The sequence below is a fragment of the Microcebus murinus genome, chromosome 20, assembly GCF_040939455.1.
Source record: "Microcebus murinus isolate Inina chromosome 20, M.murinus_Inina_mat1.0, whole genome shotgun sequence".
In the NCBI taxonomy this organism is placed as follows: Eukaryota; Metazoa; Chordata; class Mammalia; order Primates; family Cheirogaleidae; genus Microcebus; species Microcebus murinus.
The window spans coordinates 12,262,006-12,280,412 of record NC_134123.1 but is presented as its reverse complement, the minus strand read 5'-3'; the positions used below and the strand labels follow the sequence as shown (position 1 = coordinate 12,280,412).

Sequence of the window (18,407 nt, the reverse complement as noted above, 5' to 3'; positions counted from 1 at the left end):
CTTTGGGAGGCTGTAGAGTGGTTTCTTGGACATTTTTTCCTAGAACCAACTTGTGTGTACGCTGCCCAGTTTATCTTGGATATAGAGATTTCTGAAGCAGCCAATAGAAGGACATACATATACAGAGAGGGAGAGAGCAGGCAGGTGGGGAGGGAACTCTACATTCATTTTTTTCTCTTGGTTCTTTGGCTGATATTTTACCAAAGTCTCAGTTGACCTTCTAATCTTATCCTAAACCTTACCACTCTTGTGAGGGTTTCTCCCCTTCTTTGTAAACTTTTGTTTAAGAAGTTAAAAAATAAAATGTGTAATTGTGGAAAACACATTTCAAAGATAAAGAGGTGAAAAGAAAAAGCTTCCATACCTACTCAGAGGCATCCATTTTTAAATTCTTATTTACTCAACCAAAAAATTCTATGTTGCCTTTTTTCTTAATGGACATATTTCTTGTATGGTTTTTTATTTTTTAATTTTTACTTTTTCTTTTGACACATAAGACATTCTCTGACAATCTTGGATAGTTTTACTTCATACTTTTGTTTGGATACACTATAATTATAATTTATTCAAGAAGTTACTTTTTATTGCCTTTTTGCTATGATAAATAATATTAATACTTAAGCGAAAAATTTGTTTTCAATTTCCTTTTGGGTTTTTGAGACAACTGGAGGAATACAATTTTATTTTTTTTTTGAGACAGAGTCTCGCTTTGTTGCCCAGGCTAGAGTGAGTGCCGTGGCATCAGCCTAGCTCACAGCAACCTCAGTCTCCTGGGCTCAAGCAATCCTGCTGCCTCAGCCTCCCAAGTAGCTGGGACTACAGGCATACGCCACCAGGCCCGGCTAATTTTTTGCGTATATATTTTTAGTTAGTCAATTAATTTCTTTCTATTTATAGTAGAGACGGGGTCTCGCTCTCACTCAGGCTGGTTTCAAACTCCTGACCTCGAGCAATCCATCCGCCTCGGTCCCCCAGAGTGCTAGGATTACAGGCATGAGCCACCGCGCCCAGCCTGTTATAGGAATTTATGGCAGACAGGTTCAGTTATATCTGGGGGGGGATGTAAGCACAATTTATCTTTAACTTTTCATATATTACTACTGCAGGATGAACAAAAATATCTTGATATATTCCCAAGCCTTTCCTACTCTTTTTTTTCCCCAGGTGGATATGGAGGTATAGCATCATTAGAACCTTTGCTTTGTATAAATAAAACAATATAGTTTTCCTGCATTAAGACACTGTTAGAAATAATCAAGGGCTTTCATTTTTGTAAGTTTACTATACTGTACATCAGGCGTCCTCAAACTACGGCCTGTGGGCCACATACGGGCCACCTAAGCACATTTATCCAGCCCTCTGGGTGTTTTTGCCGCCACTGCCTGTCCTGCTTAGCAGCTGACTCATCCCGGGTCCACAGTGTGCACTCTCTAACAGTCTGAGGGACAGTGAACTGGCCCCCTGTTTAAAAAGTTTGAAGACCCCTGCTATACATGGTGAATTCTGATTGCAGTGTAATTATGAGCAGATTTCAGACCATGATGCTGTGGATAAAGTCAGCTCCTTGTATGCAGACATTTTTGTATTTCAGTGGATCTTGGTAAATAGAGTTTTGTATGCTTGTCTTTTTTTTAAATTTCTAATTTTTAAAATTTCATCATATTATGGGAGTACAAATGTTTAGGTTACATATTGCCTTTGCCCTACCCGAGTCAGAGCTTCAAGCGTGTCGACTCCCCAGACGGTGTGCACTGCACCCATAAGGTGTGAATATACCTATCCCCTCCTACCTCCTACCTGCCGGACACCCAATGGATGTTACTATTGGATGTACACCTGAGTGTTGATCTGTTAATACCAATTTGATGGTGAGTGCATGTGGTGTTTGTTTTCCATTCTTTTGATACTTCACTTAGTAGAATGGGCTCCAGCTCTATCCAAGATAATACTAGAAGTGCTAGATCACCATTGTTTTTTGTGGCTGAGTAAACTCCATAGTGTACATATACCACATTTTATTGATCCAACCACTCTGCTTGTCTTTGTACAGAATAGTTCCCCCAACTCGGGTGGTTGGAATCAAGCTGATAAGCATCCTGCCATTTTAGCTGTACTGCTGCTTTGGGCTTCCGTTTCTGAATTCTCCTAGTGAACAGTTTCAGCAACGAAGGAAGGAATTTGGCTGCTGGAGTTCTTATTTGCCTTTAAATCACTCTTTAGTTGCCATTCAGATACCTAAAACATACATCCTTAGTTAAAACTATAAGACCAAACTACCTAATTCTGCAGCAGTAGCATAAGGAGTAAAGTGAATAAATGGGGTCTTATAAATAGATTGCAGATAGCATGGAAAGAAGGTCTGAAAATAAAGTGAGTGTTCATTTCCAGAATCCTAATTTTCATTAAGTTCCTGCTACTTCCAAAGGAGATATTAGAAATTATCATTTTGAAATTAGTAAAATAGAAATCTCAAATTATGGCAAGTTGTCTTGCTAAAATAAAACTTTTTGTGGTAGCATTCTTTTTATGCTTGCTCTAATTTTGAAACTTGGCATTTTGATCAACCTTGGTCAAGCTAGATTACAATTTTTTTTAAGTCCTCAGTAACATTGTAGATACTAAGATAATGACAAAGGTCGCCCAGCCTCCTTTTCCCTTAATATATATATTTTTGGAGATGGAGTCTTGCTCTGCTTCCTGTACTAGAGTGCAGTGGCATGATCATAACTCATTGCAACTGCAAACTGCTGGGCTCAAGCTAACCTCCTGTCTTAGCCTCCTGAGTAGCTGGGTTTATAGGTGCATACCACCAAACTTGCTAATTTTTTTTTTTTTTCTTTTTTGGTAGAGGTGGGCTCTCTCTCCCTATGTTGCTCAGGCTGGTCTCAAATTCCTGGCCTCAAACGATCCTCTTACCTCAGCCTCCCCAAATGCTGGGATTACAAGCATGAGCTACCAGCCTGGCCTTGTTTTCCCCTAATTGTTTTTAAAAGGCCAGTCAAGTGAAGTCTGGGAGTGGAAAAGGAACAAAGGAATCTGGAACTGGTTGTGATCAATTAGTTGTAAACACCACTGTACTGGGACCAGCCCTCCTTGTCCCCTGATTTAAAATTGTGGATTTTTTTTTTTTACAGGTGCCATGTTTCAGAACAAAGTAAGACCCCTGGTAAAGAAGAACTGAAGACATTGTACATACATCAGATATAGCCTAATTACAAAGAAAGCATTAACCTGCCTCTGAGGTGACTAAAGGGGAATAATGGTGATTTTGCGCCGGGCTCGGCCGCCTGCTTCCGCCCCAACCAGCAATGAATCTTGACTCGCTCTCGCTGGCCTTGTCTCAAATCAGCTACCTGGTGGACAATTTAACCAAGAAAAACTACCGAGCCAGCCAGCAGGAAATACAGCATGTAAGTAAACTATTCAGAAAACAAATACCATTAAAGAATTGAGTATACAGTGGAAAGAAAGCTGGGTATGTTACATGGAAGGTAACTTTTGCCTCTTATTTCAAGTGATTTATCTTCAGCATAATAAATAAAAGAGATTTTTATCCCAATCTTTCTCTCTCTCTTTTTTTTTTTTTTTTGAGACAGTCTCGCTTTGTTGCCTGGGCTCGAGTGAGTGCCATGGCGTCAGCCTAGCTCACAGCAACCTCAAACTCCTGGGCTCAAGCAATCCTCCTGCCTTAGCTTCCTGAGTAGCTGGGACTACAGGCATGCGCCACCATGCCCGGCTAATGTTTTCTCTATATATTAGTTGGCCAATTAATTTCTTTCTATTTTTTTTTATAGTAGAGATGGGGTCTCGCTCAGGCTGGTTTTGAACTCCTGACCTTGAGCAATCCGCCCACCTCAGCCTCCCAGAGTGCTAGGATTACAGGCGTGAGCCACTGCGCCCGGCTCTCTCCCCCCCCAAGAGATGGGGTTTCACCATGTTACCCAGGCTAGAGTGCTGTAGTTATTCACAGGCATGATCCCATTACTGATCAGTTTGGGAGTTTTGGCTTGCTCTGTTTTTGACCTGGGTTGGTTCACCCCTCTTTAGACAGCCTACTGGTCCCCTGTTCCCAGAAGGCTACCGTATCAGTGCACACTTTAGTGCAGACACCTGATGGGCATAGTGTACTATAGCACAGAGCTTCTGGGCTCAAGCAGTCCTCTTGCTGCAGCCTCCCAAGTATCTGGACTATAGGCATTGTGCCACCATGCCCAGCCCTGTTTTTTTTTTTTGTTTTCTAAAAAGGATTTTTCACAGCTTTTATTTTTCATAGAAATTATGAAGTATGATCTCACTTTTTTTTTTTTTTTTCTGGAGATAGTCTCAGTCTGTTGCCCGGGTTAGCATGCAGTGGCGTCATCATAGCTCACTGCCGCCTTAAACTCCGGGACTCCAGTATTTCTCCTGCCTCAGTCTCCTTAGTAGCTGGGACTACAGGCTTGTGCCACTGCATGTGGCCAATTTTTTCTATTTTTCATAGAGATGGTGTCTCAGCCTTGTTGAGGCTGATCTCGAACTCCTGACCTCAAGTGATCTCCCACCTTGACCTCCCAGAATGCTAGTTTTACAAGATTTTATGTGGACATTTGTTTTTAGTTCTCTTGAGTATATACCTAAGAATGAAATTGCTGGGTTATATGATAATGCTATCTTTAACACTCTGAAGAATTGCCAGACTTGTTGAAAGTACATCATTTCCAGGAGCAATGCATTAAGGTACCAGTGTCTCTTCATCTTCACTAGCACTCATTATTATCTGTCTTTTTACTTGTAGATATTGTAGTGAGTGTGAAGTAGTATCTCATCTGTGGATTTTTTGGTTGTTATTTTATTTTGAGACAAGATCTCACTCTGTCTCCTAGGGTAGAATGTAGCAGCATGATCATAGCTCACTGCTCCCCAGCTTTGAACTTTGGGCTCAAGCCATCCTTTGGTCTCAGCCTCCCAAGTAGCTGAGACTACAGGCATATGCCACCAAACCCTGCTACTTCTTATTTTTGTAGATGTGGTGTCTCGCTATGTTGCAGAAGCATACCTCAAACTCCCAGCCTCAAGCAATCCTCCTGCCTCATCCTCCTGAAACTTTGTGATTATAGCCATGAGCCACGGTGGTGGCTTTATTTGTGGTTTTGATTTATAACTAATAATGCTGAGCATCTTTTTGTGTGCTTATTTGTGTATCTTTGGGGAAATAGTCCATTCAAATTATTTGTAACCTCCAATGTTTTAAAATTACTGTTCTCAAGTGTAGGTTTGTCTTGGTTAGTATTTCATGCAATCCTTACAAAAGTTTTTACACAATATACCTTAGTTTTAGTGTTTTTACCATCTCTCTATATGTAAATCAAATGGAGTGTCATACTTAGAATCGTGTATGTTGTAAAACTATTGTGAAAAAACTTTTCTGAACCTTCGTTTTTACAAAATAAGAATAAAAACAGTAGGAGCTGGAACTTTGTTAGGATTAAATAAAATTAAGTAGAGTGCAATCTATGACAGTCCTTTCACAGTCATTAGAATATAATTCTTTTCCCTGTACGGGTGCTCCCAACAGCACCCTACTTTAAAACATTGTCCACTGTGTTGTCAGAATGACCTCTCTAAAATATATAGGTGATAGTTTGCTGTTTTTTTCTTTGCTGTTTTAGAATCTTTTGTGTGTCTTTCTAACACTCAGTTTAAAGCCCAGACTCTTGAGCTTGGCCTGTATTGGAATTTGTGTTCTCTGGAAGCAGATATGAGCCAGTTTGGAATGCAGAGTATTTTTAAAGTTTCAAAAATTGTGGTGGAAGGAGGCGGGCATGGCAGACAGAATTGAGGAGAACTGTGATGCAAGTCCAACAAACCCTAGCCAATTCCATGGGAAGTTTTAGATCATATATATCAACATTGTCCCACAGTGGGCCCAAATGACCAGCCTTTATGTCCCTATTATTGGATGAAGGCTACTTCAAGAAGGTTGTAGTCTTGGGTAATATGGCTCTGCAGCTAAGGCAAACCTGGAGGTGCTGTTGGGACAATTAGAACTTCTTTGAAGGATGGAATATAGTGGCACGCGTTGGAGTTAATTCCAGCAAAACTGTGTGTGAGCTGATTGACTTAATACTACATTATAATTGGTTTGTTTATCTTTCCTACTCCCAAGTTCTTGAGATGTGTGGGTTTATCCTTTATATCTTCTGTACATGGCATATAGTGTTATAATAAAACTATAATGAAAGGAGTACATTATTTAGTCATTAATTTTGAAATGCTTAATTTCACTTGATGGCTGAGATTTCACAGTACATATATGGCTACAATTTTTTTTAGACAAGTAAATTCTATGTTTTCAGTAGTAACATTGAAGAAAGCCAGCCTCTTTTCTGTCACTTAGTCTTTCTTTTTATTGTTTTTTTTCTTTTTTTTGAGACAGTCTACTCTGTTGCCCGGGCTAGAGTGACATGGCGTCAGCCTAGTTCATAGCAACCTCAAACTCCTGGGCTCAAGCAGTCCTACTGCCTCAGCCTCCCGAGTAGCTGGGACTACAGGCATGCGCCACCATGCCCGGCTAATTTTCTCTGTGTGTGTGTGTGTGTGTGTGTGTGTGTGTATGTATTTTTTTTTTGGTCCAGCTAATTTCTATTTTTTTTTTAGTAGAGTTGGGGTCCCCTTGCTCTTGCTCAGGCTGGTGTTGAACTCATGAGCTCAAATGATCCTACTGCCTTGGCCTCCCAGAGTGCTAGGATTACAGGCGTGAGCCACCATGCCCTGTCCCATATGATTTTCTGAATCTCTACCACCATAACTGTTTGTTAATGTCATTCTTAATATGCGGCTCTAAGATTAGAATGTTTTTCTTCTCCTGGGATTGCTCTTCCTTCACCTCTATCTGTGGTTGCCTCTGCTCACATGTCTCACCTTTAGGAAAAGCTTCTTTGAGGTACCCCTTTACCCTCTTGCCCATCAGTCTTCCATAGCCCTGTTTTATTTTCTTCATGTAACATATAATACGTCAGAAATTCTTTGCCTGTACTTTTCGTTTCACAGGAAAATGTACTTCATGAGATTTTAGAATGTATCAGTGTCCTCCATTGCAGTATTTATAATATCTAGAATAGTGCCTAGCATATACTTAACAAATGCAGGTTGAGCCAGATCATCTTATTCTTTTGAGGGGTAGAGATGTTTGGTTAGTTGGGGCATAAGTAATTCTATTACTTAATTTTATTAATAGCTTTTTGCTTTTTAAGCAAAATTTGCTTTTTAAGACAGTTTGTTCATCATTCTAGGGGATAGGACGACATAGTCCCTGCCTTTGTGGAATTTTATTAAGGATTGATAAGAACTCACAAAATCTGTGCATCATGAATGAGTTCACAGTAATCTTGAGAGTTGCAGGGGTTCTTATTGTTTGTCTAATTATATATATATTTTAACTTTCAGATGTCTGGAGGACAGTGTACAGATTGATCTTAACTCCCACATTTTCTGGATGGGAATACGGAAACTGAAAATAACTTAGCCACCTGTCACATAATTATCATGATACAGTGGGAAGATCATAGGCTTTGGAGTTGGACTCTGAATCCAGATTCTTTAGCTCATAGACTATTGGATGTTAGGCTCATGGAGTCTGTTTTAAGTATCTACTTCCACATTGCTTGAGCCCAGGAGTTTGAGATTGCAGTGAGCTATGATGACACCACTGCATTGTAGCCCAGGCAACAGAGTGAGATCCTGTCTCAAAAACAAGCAAACAAAAACCAAACCAAAACAAACAATTATCTACCCTTTTCATCCATGGGGGTAAATTTTGCCAGAATTGTTGAAGATTAAACCAAGGAAGCTCAGCACAATATCTAGCCCAAAGTAGGTAGTTAAGTATTTTATTTATAATATTTTAATGTGGGATTTAATAAACTGATTTACTATATACAGTGTGCTAAGTTCTTTTCTGGACTATATGTACAGAATTGAGCACAGTTGCATAAATTTCCCTGTTCTCATGCAATTTATAATGGACAATAACCAAAAATTATCAGGTAATGGTTAGTACTGTGGAGAAAAGTAAAGCAGGGTATAAGGGGTGATGGTGGGGCAGGTCATGTTGCTATTTTAGGTCCAGCAATGAAAGTCTCACTGGTAAGGTAACTTTAGAGTAGAGACCTAAAGGAAGTGAGAGAACAGGCCATGTGTGGTTATCTGGAGCTTTCCATTTACAGGGGATAGTAAATAGAAATACTGGTAAATTTGAGAAATAGCAAGAAGCTAATGGAGCTCAAGATCACCATCTAAAAATCACTGAATTCATCTAGCAAATGGCATCTTCATTTATAGCAATGCTGTGTAGATTATAAAGTGTTACAGCTATTTAGAATTTGGGTCACATAAAATTATTGCCTTACAATGTTTTGGGGTTTTTTTTGTATTTAGAAAAGTTTATTTAAATCTTAAAAAATTATTTTTGTTATTATTTCCCCCCCCCCTTGTTTTTTTCAGAACAGATTCAAGAGCCATAACTATTTTAGTTTGTTTGTTTATTCATTTATTGAGACAGAGTCTTACTCTGTTGCCCGGGATAGAGTGCTGTGGTGTCAGCCTAGCTCAAGCAATCCTTCTGCCTCAGCCTCCCGAGTAGCTGGGACTACAGGCATGTGCCACCATGCCTGGCTAATTTTTTCTGTATATTTTTAGTTGGCCAATTAATTTCTTTCCATTTTTAGTAGAGACGGGGTCTCGCTCTTTGGGGTCTCGCTCTTGCTCAGGCCGTGAACTCCTGAGCTCAAACGATGTGCCCGCCTTGGCCTCCCAGAGTGCTAGGATTACCGGCAGCGTGAGCCACCACGCCCAGCCTGAAAGATTGGTTTTCACTATATTGCCCAAGCTGTTCTTGGACTCCTGGACTCAAGTGATCCTTCTGTCTCAGCCTTTTCTGTAGCTGAGATTATAGGCCTGTACCATCACACCCTGCTTTTTTTTTTTTTTTTTTAACTTAAGAAAAAAGAACCATTATTACATGTTGTCTGATACTACTAGATGTTTTTGTTATAGATGTTGACAAAAGTCAGTTAATATGGGATAATTACTGGTAGTTTTCTTCTCTTTTTCCTGCCAGTGACTGTAGGAAACATTTTAAGAATATTGAATTATAAAATATAAGTGTAGTAATTCCTTTAACTCTATTTCAAAATGAACAATGAATATAACAGGATTTTGCCCTGAAGTTTGATTTTGTTTTTTTCTTTCTTTTTTTCTGTTTAACCCTCCTTCATGGTAACCCCCTCTTAAAAACTCTCACTTAAACTTATATTTTTGGTCTTTTTAGATTGTGAATCGGCACGGTCCTGAGGCAGACAGGCATTTATTACGCTGCCTATTTTCGCATGTGGATTTCAGTGGCGATGGTAAAAGCAGTGGCAAAGATTTCCATCAGGTATTTGGGGTCCAGAGTTTATGTCCACTTAGCTCTAATTAATTGTTCAATGAATTGCATTTTGGGCATATTGTATGTAGTAAACAATACATACAAAATAGCATCCAGAAATACCCTTAGCTGGATGGCTAAAAGGTGTTAGACTTTTCCTTTTTTCTGTCCTTCCCTTCTCCTGCCTGGCTGCAGACCATTACAGCTACCTAGTTCAGGCTTAGAGAGCTGGGGATCAGACCTGCCTGAAGGAAGCAGGAATGTGGGGATGCCCTGCTTGACAAGTAAGTAAGGCAGAGAGGGGATCTCGTGTCCTGGATTGAGTCTCTTTGGCTTATCTCAATCTGACCACAGTTTGACATAATAATATTTCTTATAGTAATCTTGTCAGTGGAGTCTGTTCTGTGGAATTGTTGGTTTAATACTTGTTGCTAATAGACATTGAGTATTTTAATGGGATTTTTAAAGAGCTGATTTTGGTAGCATATAAACAGCATACAATATTAGATCATACATTAATGTTCTGAGAACCTCTGCTTCTGTTTGTGCAAGGTAATGGCTAGTGCTAATGAAAATTCATTTTTTATTTTTAAAGACTCAGTTTCTGATTCAGGAGTGTGCATCGCTGATTACAAAGCCAAATTTTATCTCGACGCTGTCCTATGCCATTGATAATCCATTGCACTATCAGAAGGTTGGTATTACTTAGTGTTAAAAATGTGATCTCTTGTTAGGCTTTCTAAAAGGGCCCTGAGCCATATATATATATATATATATATTTTTTTTTTTTGGTATATATTTATGGTGTACAAGTGTAATTTTGTTACATGGATATATCACCTACATGTATACTTTTGTTACATGGATATATTACATAAATGATGAAGTCAAGGGCATACAATGTATATTGTACTCATGAAGTAATTTCTCATCATTCACATTCTCTTTTCCTCAAAAGGTAATCCTTCCTAGCACTCTGGGAGGCCGAGGTGGGCGGATTGCTCGAGGTCAGGAGGTCTAAACCAGCCTGAGCAAGAGTGAGACCCCGTCTCTACTATAAATAGAAAGAAACTAATTAGCCAACTAATATATATATATATAAAAAATTAGCCGGGCATGGTAGCGCATGCCTGTAGTCCCAGCTACTCGGGAGGCTGAGGCAGTAGGATTGCTTGAGACCAGGAGTTTGAGGTTGCTGTGAGTTAAGCTGATGCCATGGCACTCACTCTAGCCTGGGCAACAAAGTGAAACTCTTGTCTCAAAAAAAAAAAAAAAGGGAAATCCTTGATATCATCATGTTGTATTTTTTTTTTTTTTTTTTTGAGACAAGAGTCTCACTTTGTTGTCTGAGTCAGAGTTTCGTGGTGTCAGCCTAGCTTACAGCAACTTCAAACTCCTGGGCTCAAGGGATCCTTCTGCCTCAGCCTCTCCAGTAGCTGGGACTACAGGCATGTGCCACCATGCTCAGCTAATTTTTTCTATGTTTTTAGTTGTCCAGCTAATTTCTTTCTATTTTTAGTAAAGACGAGGTCTCAATCTTGCTCAGGCTGGTCTTGAACTCCTGATGTTGGGTGATCTCCCATCTTGACCTCCCAGAGTGCTAGGATTACAGGTGTAAGCCACCGCGCTGGGTATCTTAATTTTTAAATTTCAAGTAGTTACTTTGGAGTGTCTTCTGTAGCTTTCTTTTTCTTTTTTTTTTTTTTTAGTTACCAAATTCAGACTCATTCTGTAGCTTTCTTAACAAAAGGCATTGCATTTGATAATAAAATCTTACTAAAACCACATTATGTGAAAACTTTAAGCTTGCCAGTCCATAGGTCAAGGACGTTTTGTATTATTTGTAGCACTGCTACAGAATTATGTATCTCCTGTATAGTGCTATACATACTTGAGTAAACAGATGCTTTTAAAAACTGTGAAAATTAAGACGTTTTAAAATAAAATTTGGTTTGTTTCAGAGTTTAAAGCCTGCACCTCACTTATTTGCCCAGCTGAGTAAAGTGCTCAAGTTAAGCAAAGTACAAGAGGTGAGTGATTTACGAAAAGGAATGTATCCAGCTGTTTGGGGAACTTAAAAAAAAAAGTAGGTAAAATTAGAACTAAAAACAGGCATTTGACTCTTTAGTCAAACTATCCCTTCTTATTTCAGGTAATTTTTGGCCTTGCCCTGTTGAATTCTTCTAGCTCAGATCTCAGAGGTTTTGGTAAGTTACCTTTATTTTAAAAATATAGCTGGGGGTCAGATCTACCTTAAGGAAGGAGACTTTAAAAATCCATGGGTTTTTATTTTTTGAGATAGTGTCTCACTCTTGCCTAGGCTAGAGTGCTGTGGCATCAGCCTAGCTCATAGCAACCTCAAATTCCTGGGCTCAAGCAATCCTCCTGCCTCAGCCTCCCGAGTAGCTGGGACTACAGACATGCGCCACCATGCCCGGCTAATTTTTTTCATATGTATTTTTAGTTGGTCAATTAATTTCTTTCTATTTTTAGTAGAGATATAGGGTCTTGCTTTTTCTCAGGCTGGTCTCGACCTCCTGAGCTCAAACGATCCGCCCACCTCGGCCTCCCAGAGTGCTAGGATTACAGGTGTGAACCACCGTGCCCGGCCTCCATGGGTTTTTAAATCATAGGGCTTCATAGTTTAGATTTAGAGAGTAAGATAATTTAAGATTAATTCCCGTTAGTATCTATCTGTCTGTGGTAAGAACAGATAATATAAAATTTACCCTCATAACCAGTTTTAAGTGTACAGTTCTATAGTGTTAACGACATTCACCTGTTGTCTAATGGATCTCTAGGACTTGTTCATTTTGCAAAATTGAATCAGTACTCATTGAACAACTTTCCATTTTTCCCTGCCCCCAGTCAGCCCCTGGGCATTGGTTTCTTTATACCTATCAAGTAGAGCTATCAAAATGTCAGAGAGGTTAAAGGGGTGAGTTTGTGAACGAGAAGGGTGATGATCTATATTTCAAGGTTTTGTGACTTTTTTACCCATTGTGGTCTAAAAATAAATTGTGATTTTTGGTTTATCTGACTTATAGCTGCCCAGTTTATCAAACAGAAGCTTCCAGATCTTCTGCGTTCTTACATTGACGCAGACGTCAGTGGAAATCAAGAAGGTGGCTTCCAAGATATAGCAATAGAGGTCCTACACCTCCTCCTCTCCCATCTCCTCTTTGGGCAGAAGGGAGCTTTTGGAGTTGGACAGGAGCAGATAGACGCTTTTCTTAAGACACTGCGCAGAGGTAAGGGAGTCTTTGTAGCCTACAATAGATAATTTTCTTGGACGATCACACATGACAAAAGCATTTAGAATATAAGGGATGTCATTGATTTACTTTCTTATGTTGATAATCTTTTAAGGAAGAGACTTCATTTAAAATATGAAAATCACAAAGCCTTATTATAAAAAGGTATAAAATGAATATAACTTCACCAGTAATCTTGATATGTAAATATAACCACCGGTGAGACTTGGTATATTTCCATGCCGTCTTTTTTTCCCCCTTAGGGAGACTACACTGTAGTGACACACTGGTTTGTTTGTTTGTTTTGAGGCAGGATCTTACTCTATCTTCTGGGCTAGAGTGCAGTGGTGTTGTCATAGCTCACTGCAACCTCAAATTTTTGGGCTCAAGTGATCTCCTGCCTCAGCTTCCTAAGTAGGTTGGACTACAGGCGTGTGCTACCATGCCTGGCTAGTTTTTCTAATTTTTGTAGAACTCCTGGCTTCAAGTGATCCTCCTGCCTTGGCCTCCCAAAGTGCTAGAATTATAGGCATGAGCCACGGCACCCAGGTGTGACATGTTGTTTTCAGCTCCAAACACTGGTCACTTTTGATATACCTAACTTATTTCCTTGGCTATTGGCATAATGCTAAGGTAAATCCTAGTTCTTTTTTTTCTTTTCTTTTTTTTCTCCCTTCCAACCCCACCCAATCCTAGTTCTACTGTTGCTTCCAATCTTTTAGAGAGATCTTTGTTTTAGAGAGTCTTTTAAAAACAAATTGGCAATAGTGTACTAATACCCATTCTCACTATTACTGTTTTTTTTTTTGAGTCAGAGTCTCACTCTGTTCCCCAGGCTAGAGTGCCATGGCGTCAGCCTAGCTCACAGCAACCTCAAACTTCTGGGCTCAAGCGATCCTACTGCCTCAGCCTCCCAAGTAGCTGGGACTACAGGCATGAGCCACCATGCCCGGCTAATTTTTTTTTTTTTTCTCTATATATTTTTAGTTGGCCAGTTAATTTCTTTCTATTTTTAGTAGAAGCAGGGTCTTGCTCTTGCTCAGGCTGGTTTTGAAATCCTGACTTGTAGTTATCCGCCTGCCTCGGCCTCCCAGAATGCTAGGATTACAGGCGTGAGCCACTGTGCCCGGCCTCTCTTCTGTTATTTTTGTTTCCTTAGGTTTATATAGTTTAATTTTAAACTTCATTAACTTTCTCAGTAATGGGAAGCTTTCTTCTTGTCAGTGAAATAAATTGACTGTGATATTCTAGTTGCTCCTTTGTAATGCTGTTTGTATAGGGATTGGTAGTCCCATTGTGAAAATTTGAAGTAATTAAATTTAGAGTATGAATTGATCAATTGATACTGGAATCCTAACATGAAAAGCTAAAAGTGAGCAATCTTTGTGATAAAAAGATTCAAATTTTAGAATTGGTGTTGAACTTGTTAATTGAGCCAGCAAGTTCAATAAAATGAAATAAACTTTGCTTTGATTATGAATTGGGGAAGAAGTTTCGAGAGTATAAAAGAGGATTGTTTATTTTTAATTAGTATAGCACTTGTAACCTTTTTCCTCCCTCAGATTTTCCCCAAGAACGCTGTCCTGTGGTGCTCGCACCACTTTTATACCCTGAAAAACGGGACATTCTAATGGACAGGATCCTGCCTGATTCTGGAGGGGTAGCTAAAACCATGATGGAGAGCTCTTTGGCTGATTTCATGCAAGAAGTAGGCTATGGCTTTTGTGCAAGGTTGGTAGTAAGACATTATTAAACTTCTGATTATTCTTGTACCGAACGTAATGTAATTCCTGTAACAAGTTCCTTAGAGTTAACAACTTTTGCCTCAAGAGTTTTGCTTCCAAATGTTAATCTTCCACACAGTAGTGTTGGTGGCAGCTGTATACATCCTTAGTGTGAAGTTTCTATTTCCTTGACCCCACCAGTTTCTTGAATTTAGGAACCAGAGGTTCCTAGACTAGTTGCCCTAGCAACTAGTCTAGGCATATTTTAGTTTAGGGGAGGAAAAGAGAGCATTGAGGCAAGTGTTTATGGACTTTCACCTGCCTGGGGTTTCGCCCTGTTAGTAGCACTTAAGATTGTGACATAGTATATTGTTTCTATTTTTCTGAGAGTAAGTTATTAAGGGCATTAATGTGCTTTGCTGTGACATAAAAACCCTTATATAAACCACATTCTCACTTATGTTTGAAATAATGTATTTGTGAGTGTTTCAGAGGTGCCTGGCATATATCTTTTATTTAATCAAACTTCAGGTTGCAAAGTCTAAAGGTTAGGATTTATTTTCAGGGCTTTGTATGTATCAGAATAATCAGACTCACCTTGAGTGCTAAAACCTTAAAGTAACCTGATTCACATTGAGAATTGAGGATAATTTTATATGTCACTGTGAAAGATCATTACTCTTGGCTCGTATTTTCTTCCATTGATCTTTTAAAATTTTGCCATTTTCTTAAGTAGGTGTTTTTTACGTTCCTAGCTATATAAAAGTCACAAGAAATGAAGCTTATTCTATTTGTTTAAGTGGCATGTATGATTTCACACAAGGGTTCATTTAATACTAGCATTTCTTAATCTTGGTTTTGAGGATGGTAGCATTTTTCTGAAGTTACCTTTCTGTTTCAGTATTGAAGAATGTCGCAATATAATCATGCAGTTTGGTGTTCGGGAGGTCACAGCTGCCCAGGTTGCAAGGGTTTTGGGAATGATGGCTCGAACTCATTCAGGATTAACAGATGGTATTCCATTACAGGTGTGTTGAATTCAGCTATTTTACCAAGTGAGTTAATATCCTGTCCTCTTTATTTTATTCATTAAATGGCAGTATGACTGTGCTACCAACCAGAACTGAACATATTAAGTAGTTGGATTTGTGTAATTCAAGTTTTACTTCTACAGAGTATCTCTGCTCCTGGCAGTGGTATCTGGAGTGATGGAAAAGATAAAAGTGATGGAGCACAGGCACACACGTGGAATGTAGAAGTCTTGATTGATGTTCTCAAAGAACTGGTAAGTACCTGTAATCATGGTTTTTGATTCATGATATTAGTAACATATAGCCCAAAGAAAGCAAATTTTAATAAATAAAATGCCCAGCTGTGCAAGAGCAGCAGTGTTTTGTAATTCTCGAACTTTGGCTTGTAAAGTAATGAAGCTGGCAGGAAGGTTGTGAATTACCTTGATTGACCACAGTGAGTTACAGATTGAACTACTTATTCTCATTATGACCTTCTTACTACACTTGAGTAGTCTTTTGGAAAAAGAAAAGGAATGAAGTATTTGAGTTAATTATGCACTGGAAATAGTACATAATCAAATTCTAGTTTTTTGGGGGGAGGTTGTTGCCTTGCAGTTCTAAGCGGCACTGCTGAGGGTTAGTTGTGTGATTTTGCAGGGAGTGGATAGGGCTAATTTATTGCAAAGTAATGATTAAAGAATTACTGAGAAGGAAGGCCTTCTGAATGTTTTTTGGTAGGTATAACAAAAATCCTGCAAACTCTGTATGGTGGATAAGGATAATAAAAATTCATTTATCTTACTGTTTCCACTTTTGGATTATCTACAAATTAAATAAACAGATAAAGTGCCTCCACTAAAATATTGAAAAACTTAAATAAAACAAAGAAATGAAACTTTTTAGATATTTAAAGGAAGTGATAAAATTTAGTAAGTGGGACAGTAGTGGTGTCAAGATGCAGTATCTTCAGTTTGGTTCTTAAAAAATGTCATCCAGCGTAATATAAGACTACATATACATAATCACATTTTAAAATCAGGTGTCCAGAAATAGGATATATCTGTCCTATTTCTCATCTTCACTTTCACATGTTTGGACTTTAAGGGTAAAATCCAGTTACAGAGAGGCATGCTGTTGTGTTTTTTCTTTTAAGCGGGCAGGAGACCAGAAGTAGTGTGCTGTTCTCTATATGATCTTGCTACCACTGATATCAATGTGTTTTCTTTTTGTTTTCTCAATAGCAGATGGATTTGTTAGACAATTTTTCATTAGTAATAGAAGGCAAAAATAATAACACGATCGAAGCAGAAAACTAGGAAAAGTATAAAAACCACAGTTTTATCTACATGCCTGTAGCCCCAGCTACTCTGGAGGCTGAGGCAGGAGGATTGCTTGAGTCTAGGAGTTTGAGGTTGCTGAGAGCTAGGTTGAGCCTGGGGCAACAGAGTGAGACTCTGTCTCAAAAAAAAAAAAAATTGTAGGTAAGTACATGATATCTGAAGCTATTTTTTTGTTCCTGTTTACAGAGAGTGAAAAAATTGAGTGCCTGCACTGGAGTTTTAAACAATTGAATTAGTAACCTCTTTTCTTCCTTCCTTTTTCTTCTTGAACTCTGTCAGCGTTTTCTACACAATTTTTTAAAAATTTATTTATTTTTATTTTAGCGTATTATGGGGATACAGGTGTTAAGGTTACATATATTGCCCATGCCTCCCTCCCCCCTCGAATAAGAGCTTCAAGTGTGTCCATCCCCCAAATGTTGCACAGCTTAGTCGGTTGGTTGTATATACCCATCCCCTCCTCCCACCCTCCCGACACCCGATAAATGTTACTCCTATATGTCCACTTAGGTGTTGATCCGTTAATACCAATTTGCTGGCGAGTACATGTGCTTGTTTTTCCTTTTTCCTTTTTTTTTTTTTTTTTTGGAGAGAGAGTCTTGCTTTGTTGTTCAGGCTAGAGCGAGTGCTGTGGCGTCAGCCTAGCTCACAGCAACCTCAAACTCCTGGGCTCAAGCGATCCTACTGCCTCAGCCTCCCGAGTAGCTGGGATTACAGGCATGCGCCACCATGCCCGGCTAATTTTTTTTTTTTTTATATATATATCAGTTTCTATTTATAGTAGAGACGGTGTCTCGCTCTTGCTCAGGCTGGTTTTGAACTCCTGAGCTCGAGCAATCCACCCGCCTCGGCCTCCCAGAGAGCTAGGATTACAGGCGTGAGCCACTGCGCCCAGCCTGTTTTTCCATTCTTGAGATACTTCACTTAGTAGAATGGGTTCTAGCTCTATCCAGGAATATACAAGAGGTGCTATATCACCATTGTTTCTTAAAGCTGAGTAGTACTCCATGGTATATGTATATATACCACATTTTATTAATTCACTCATGAATTGATGGGCACTTGGGTTGTTTCCACAGCTTTGTGATTGTGAATTGTGCTGCTATAAACATTCGAGTGCAGGTGTCTTTTTCATAAAGTGACTTTTGTTCTTTTGAGTAGATGCCCAGTAGTGGAATTGCTGGATCAAATGGTAGATATATTTGTATCACTTTGAGGTATCTCCATATTACTTTCCACAGAGGTTGAACTAGTTTGCAGTCCCACCAGCATTGTAGGAGTGTTCCTCTCTCTCCACATCCACACCAGCATTTATTGTTTGGGGACTTTTTGATAAAGGCCATTCTCACTGGAGATAAGTGATATCTCATTGTGGTTTTGATTTGCATTTCCCTGATGATTAGAGATGTTGAACATTTTTTTCATATGTTTGTTGGCCATTATTCTGTCTTCTTTTGAGAAGTTTCTGTTCATGTCCTTTGCCCATTTTTTGATAGGATTGTTTGATTTTTTTTCTTGCTGATTTTTCTGAGTTCTAAATAGATTCTAGTTATCAGACCTTTATCAGATGTGTAGCTTGCAAAAATTTTCTCCCATTCTGTGGGGTTGTCTGTTTGCTCTCTTGAGAGTTTCTTTGACTGTGCAGAAGCTTTTTAATTTGATCAGGTCCC

The 18,407-nt window shown here is 39.0% G+C and overlaps 1 protein-coding gene across 6 annotated transcripts in view; it reads left to right on the top strand.

Moving 5' to 3' along the window:
• The window catches only part of CNOT1 (CCR4-NOT transcription complex subunit 1), a 97,302-nt gene that overhangs the window by 22,319 nt on the left and 56,576 nt on the right, over positions 1 to 18,407 (top strand). For all 6 annotated transcript variants that reach the window (XM_020282693.2, XM_020282690.2, XM_020282694.2 and 3 more), the window contains exons 2-10: positions 3,135 to 3,410; positions 9,308 to 9,415; positions 10,002 to 10,100; positions 11,368 to 11,436; positions 11,559 to 11,613; positions 12,454 to 12,657; positions 14,223 to 14,391; positions 15,286 to 15,412; positions 15,559 to 15,669. In XM_020282693.2, coding sequence (XP_020138282.1) covers positions 3,309 to 3,410; positions 9,308 to 9,415; positions 10,002 to 10,100; positions 11,368 to 11,436; positions 11,559 to 11,613; positions 12,454 to 12,657; positions 14,223 to 14,391; positions 15,286 to 15,412; positions 15,559 to 15,669 — 1,044 coding nt within the window. In that variant the 5' untranslated portion in view covers positions 3,135 to 3,308. The remainder of the gene's footprint in view (positions 1 to 3,134; positions 3,411 to 9,307; positions 9,416 to 10,001; positions 10,101 to 11,367; positions 11,437 to 11,558; positions 11,614 to 12,453; positions 12,658 to 14,222; positions 14,392 to 15,285; positions 15,413 to 15,558; positions 15,670 to 18,407) is intronic.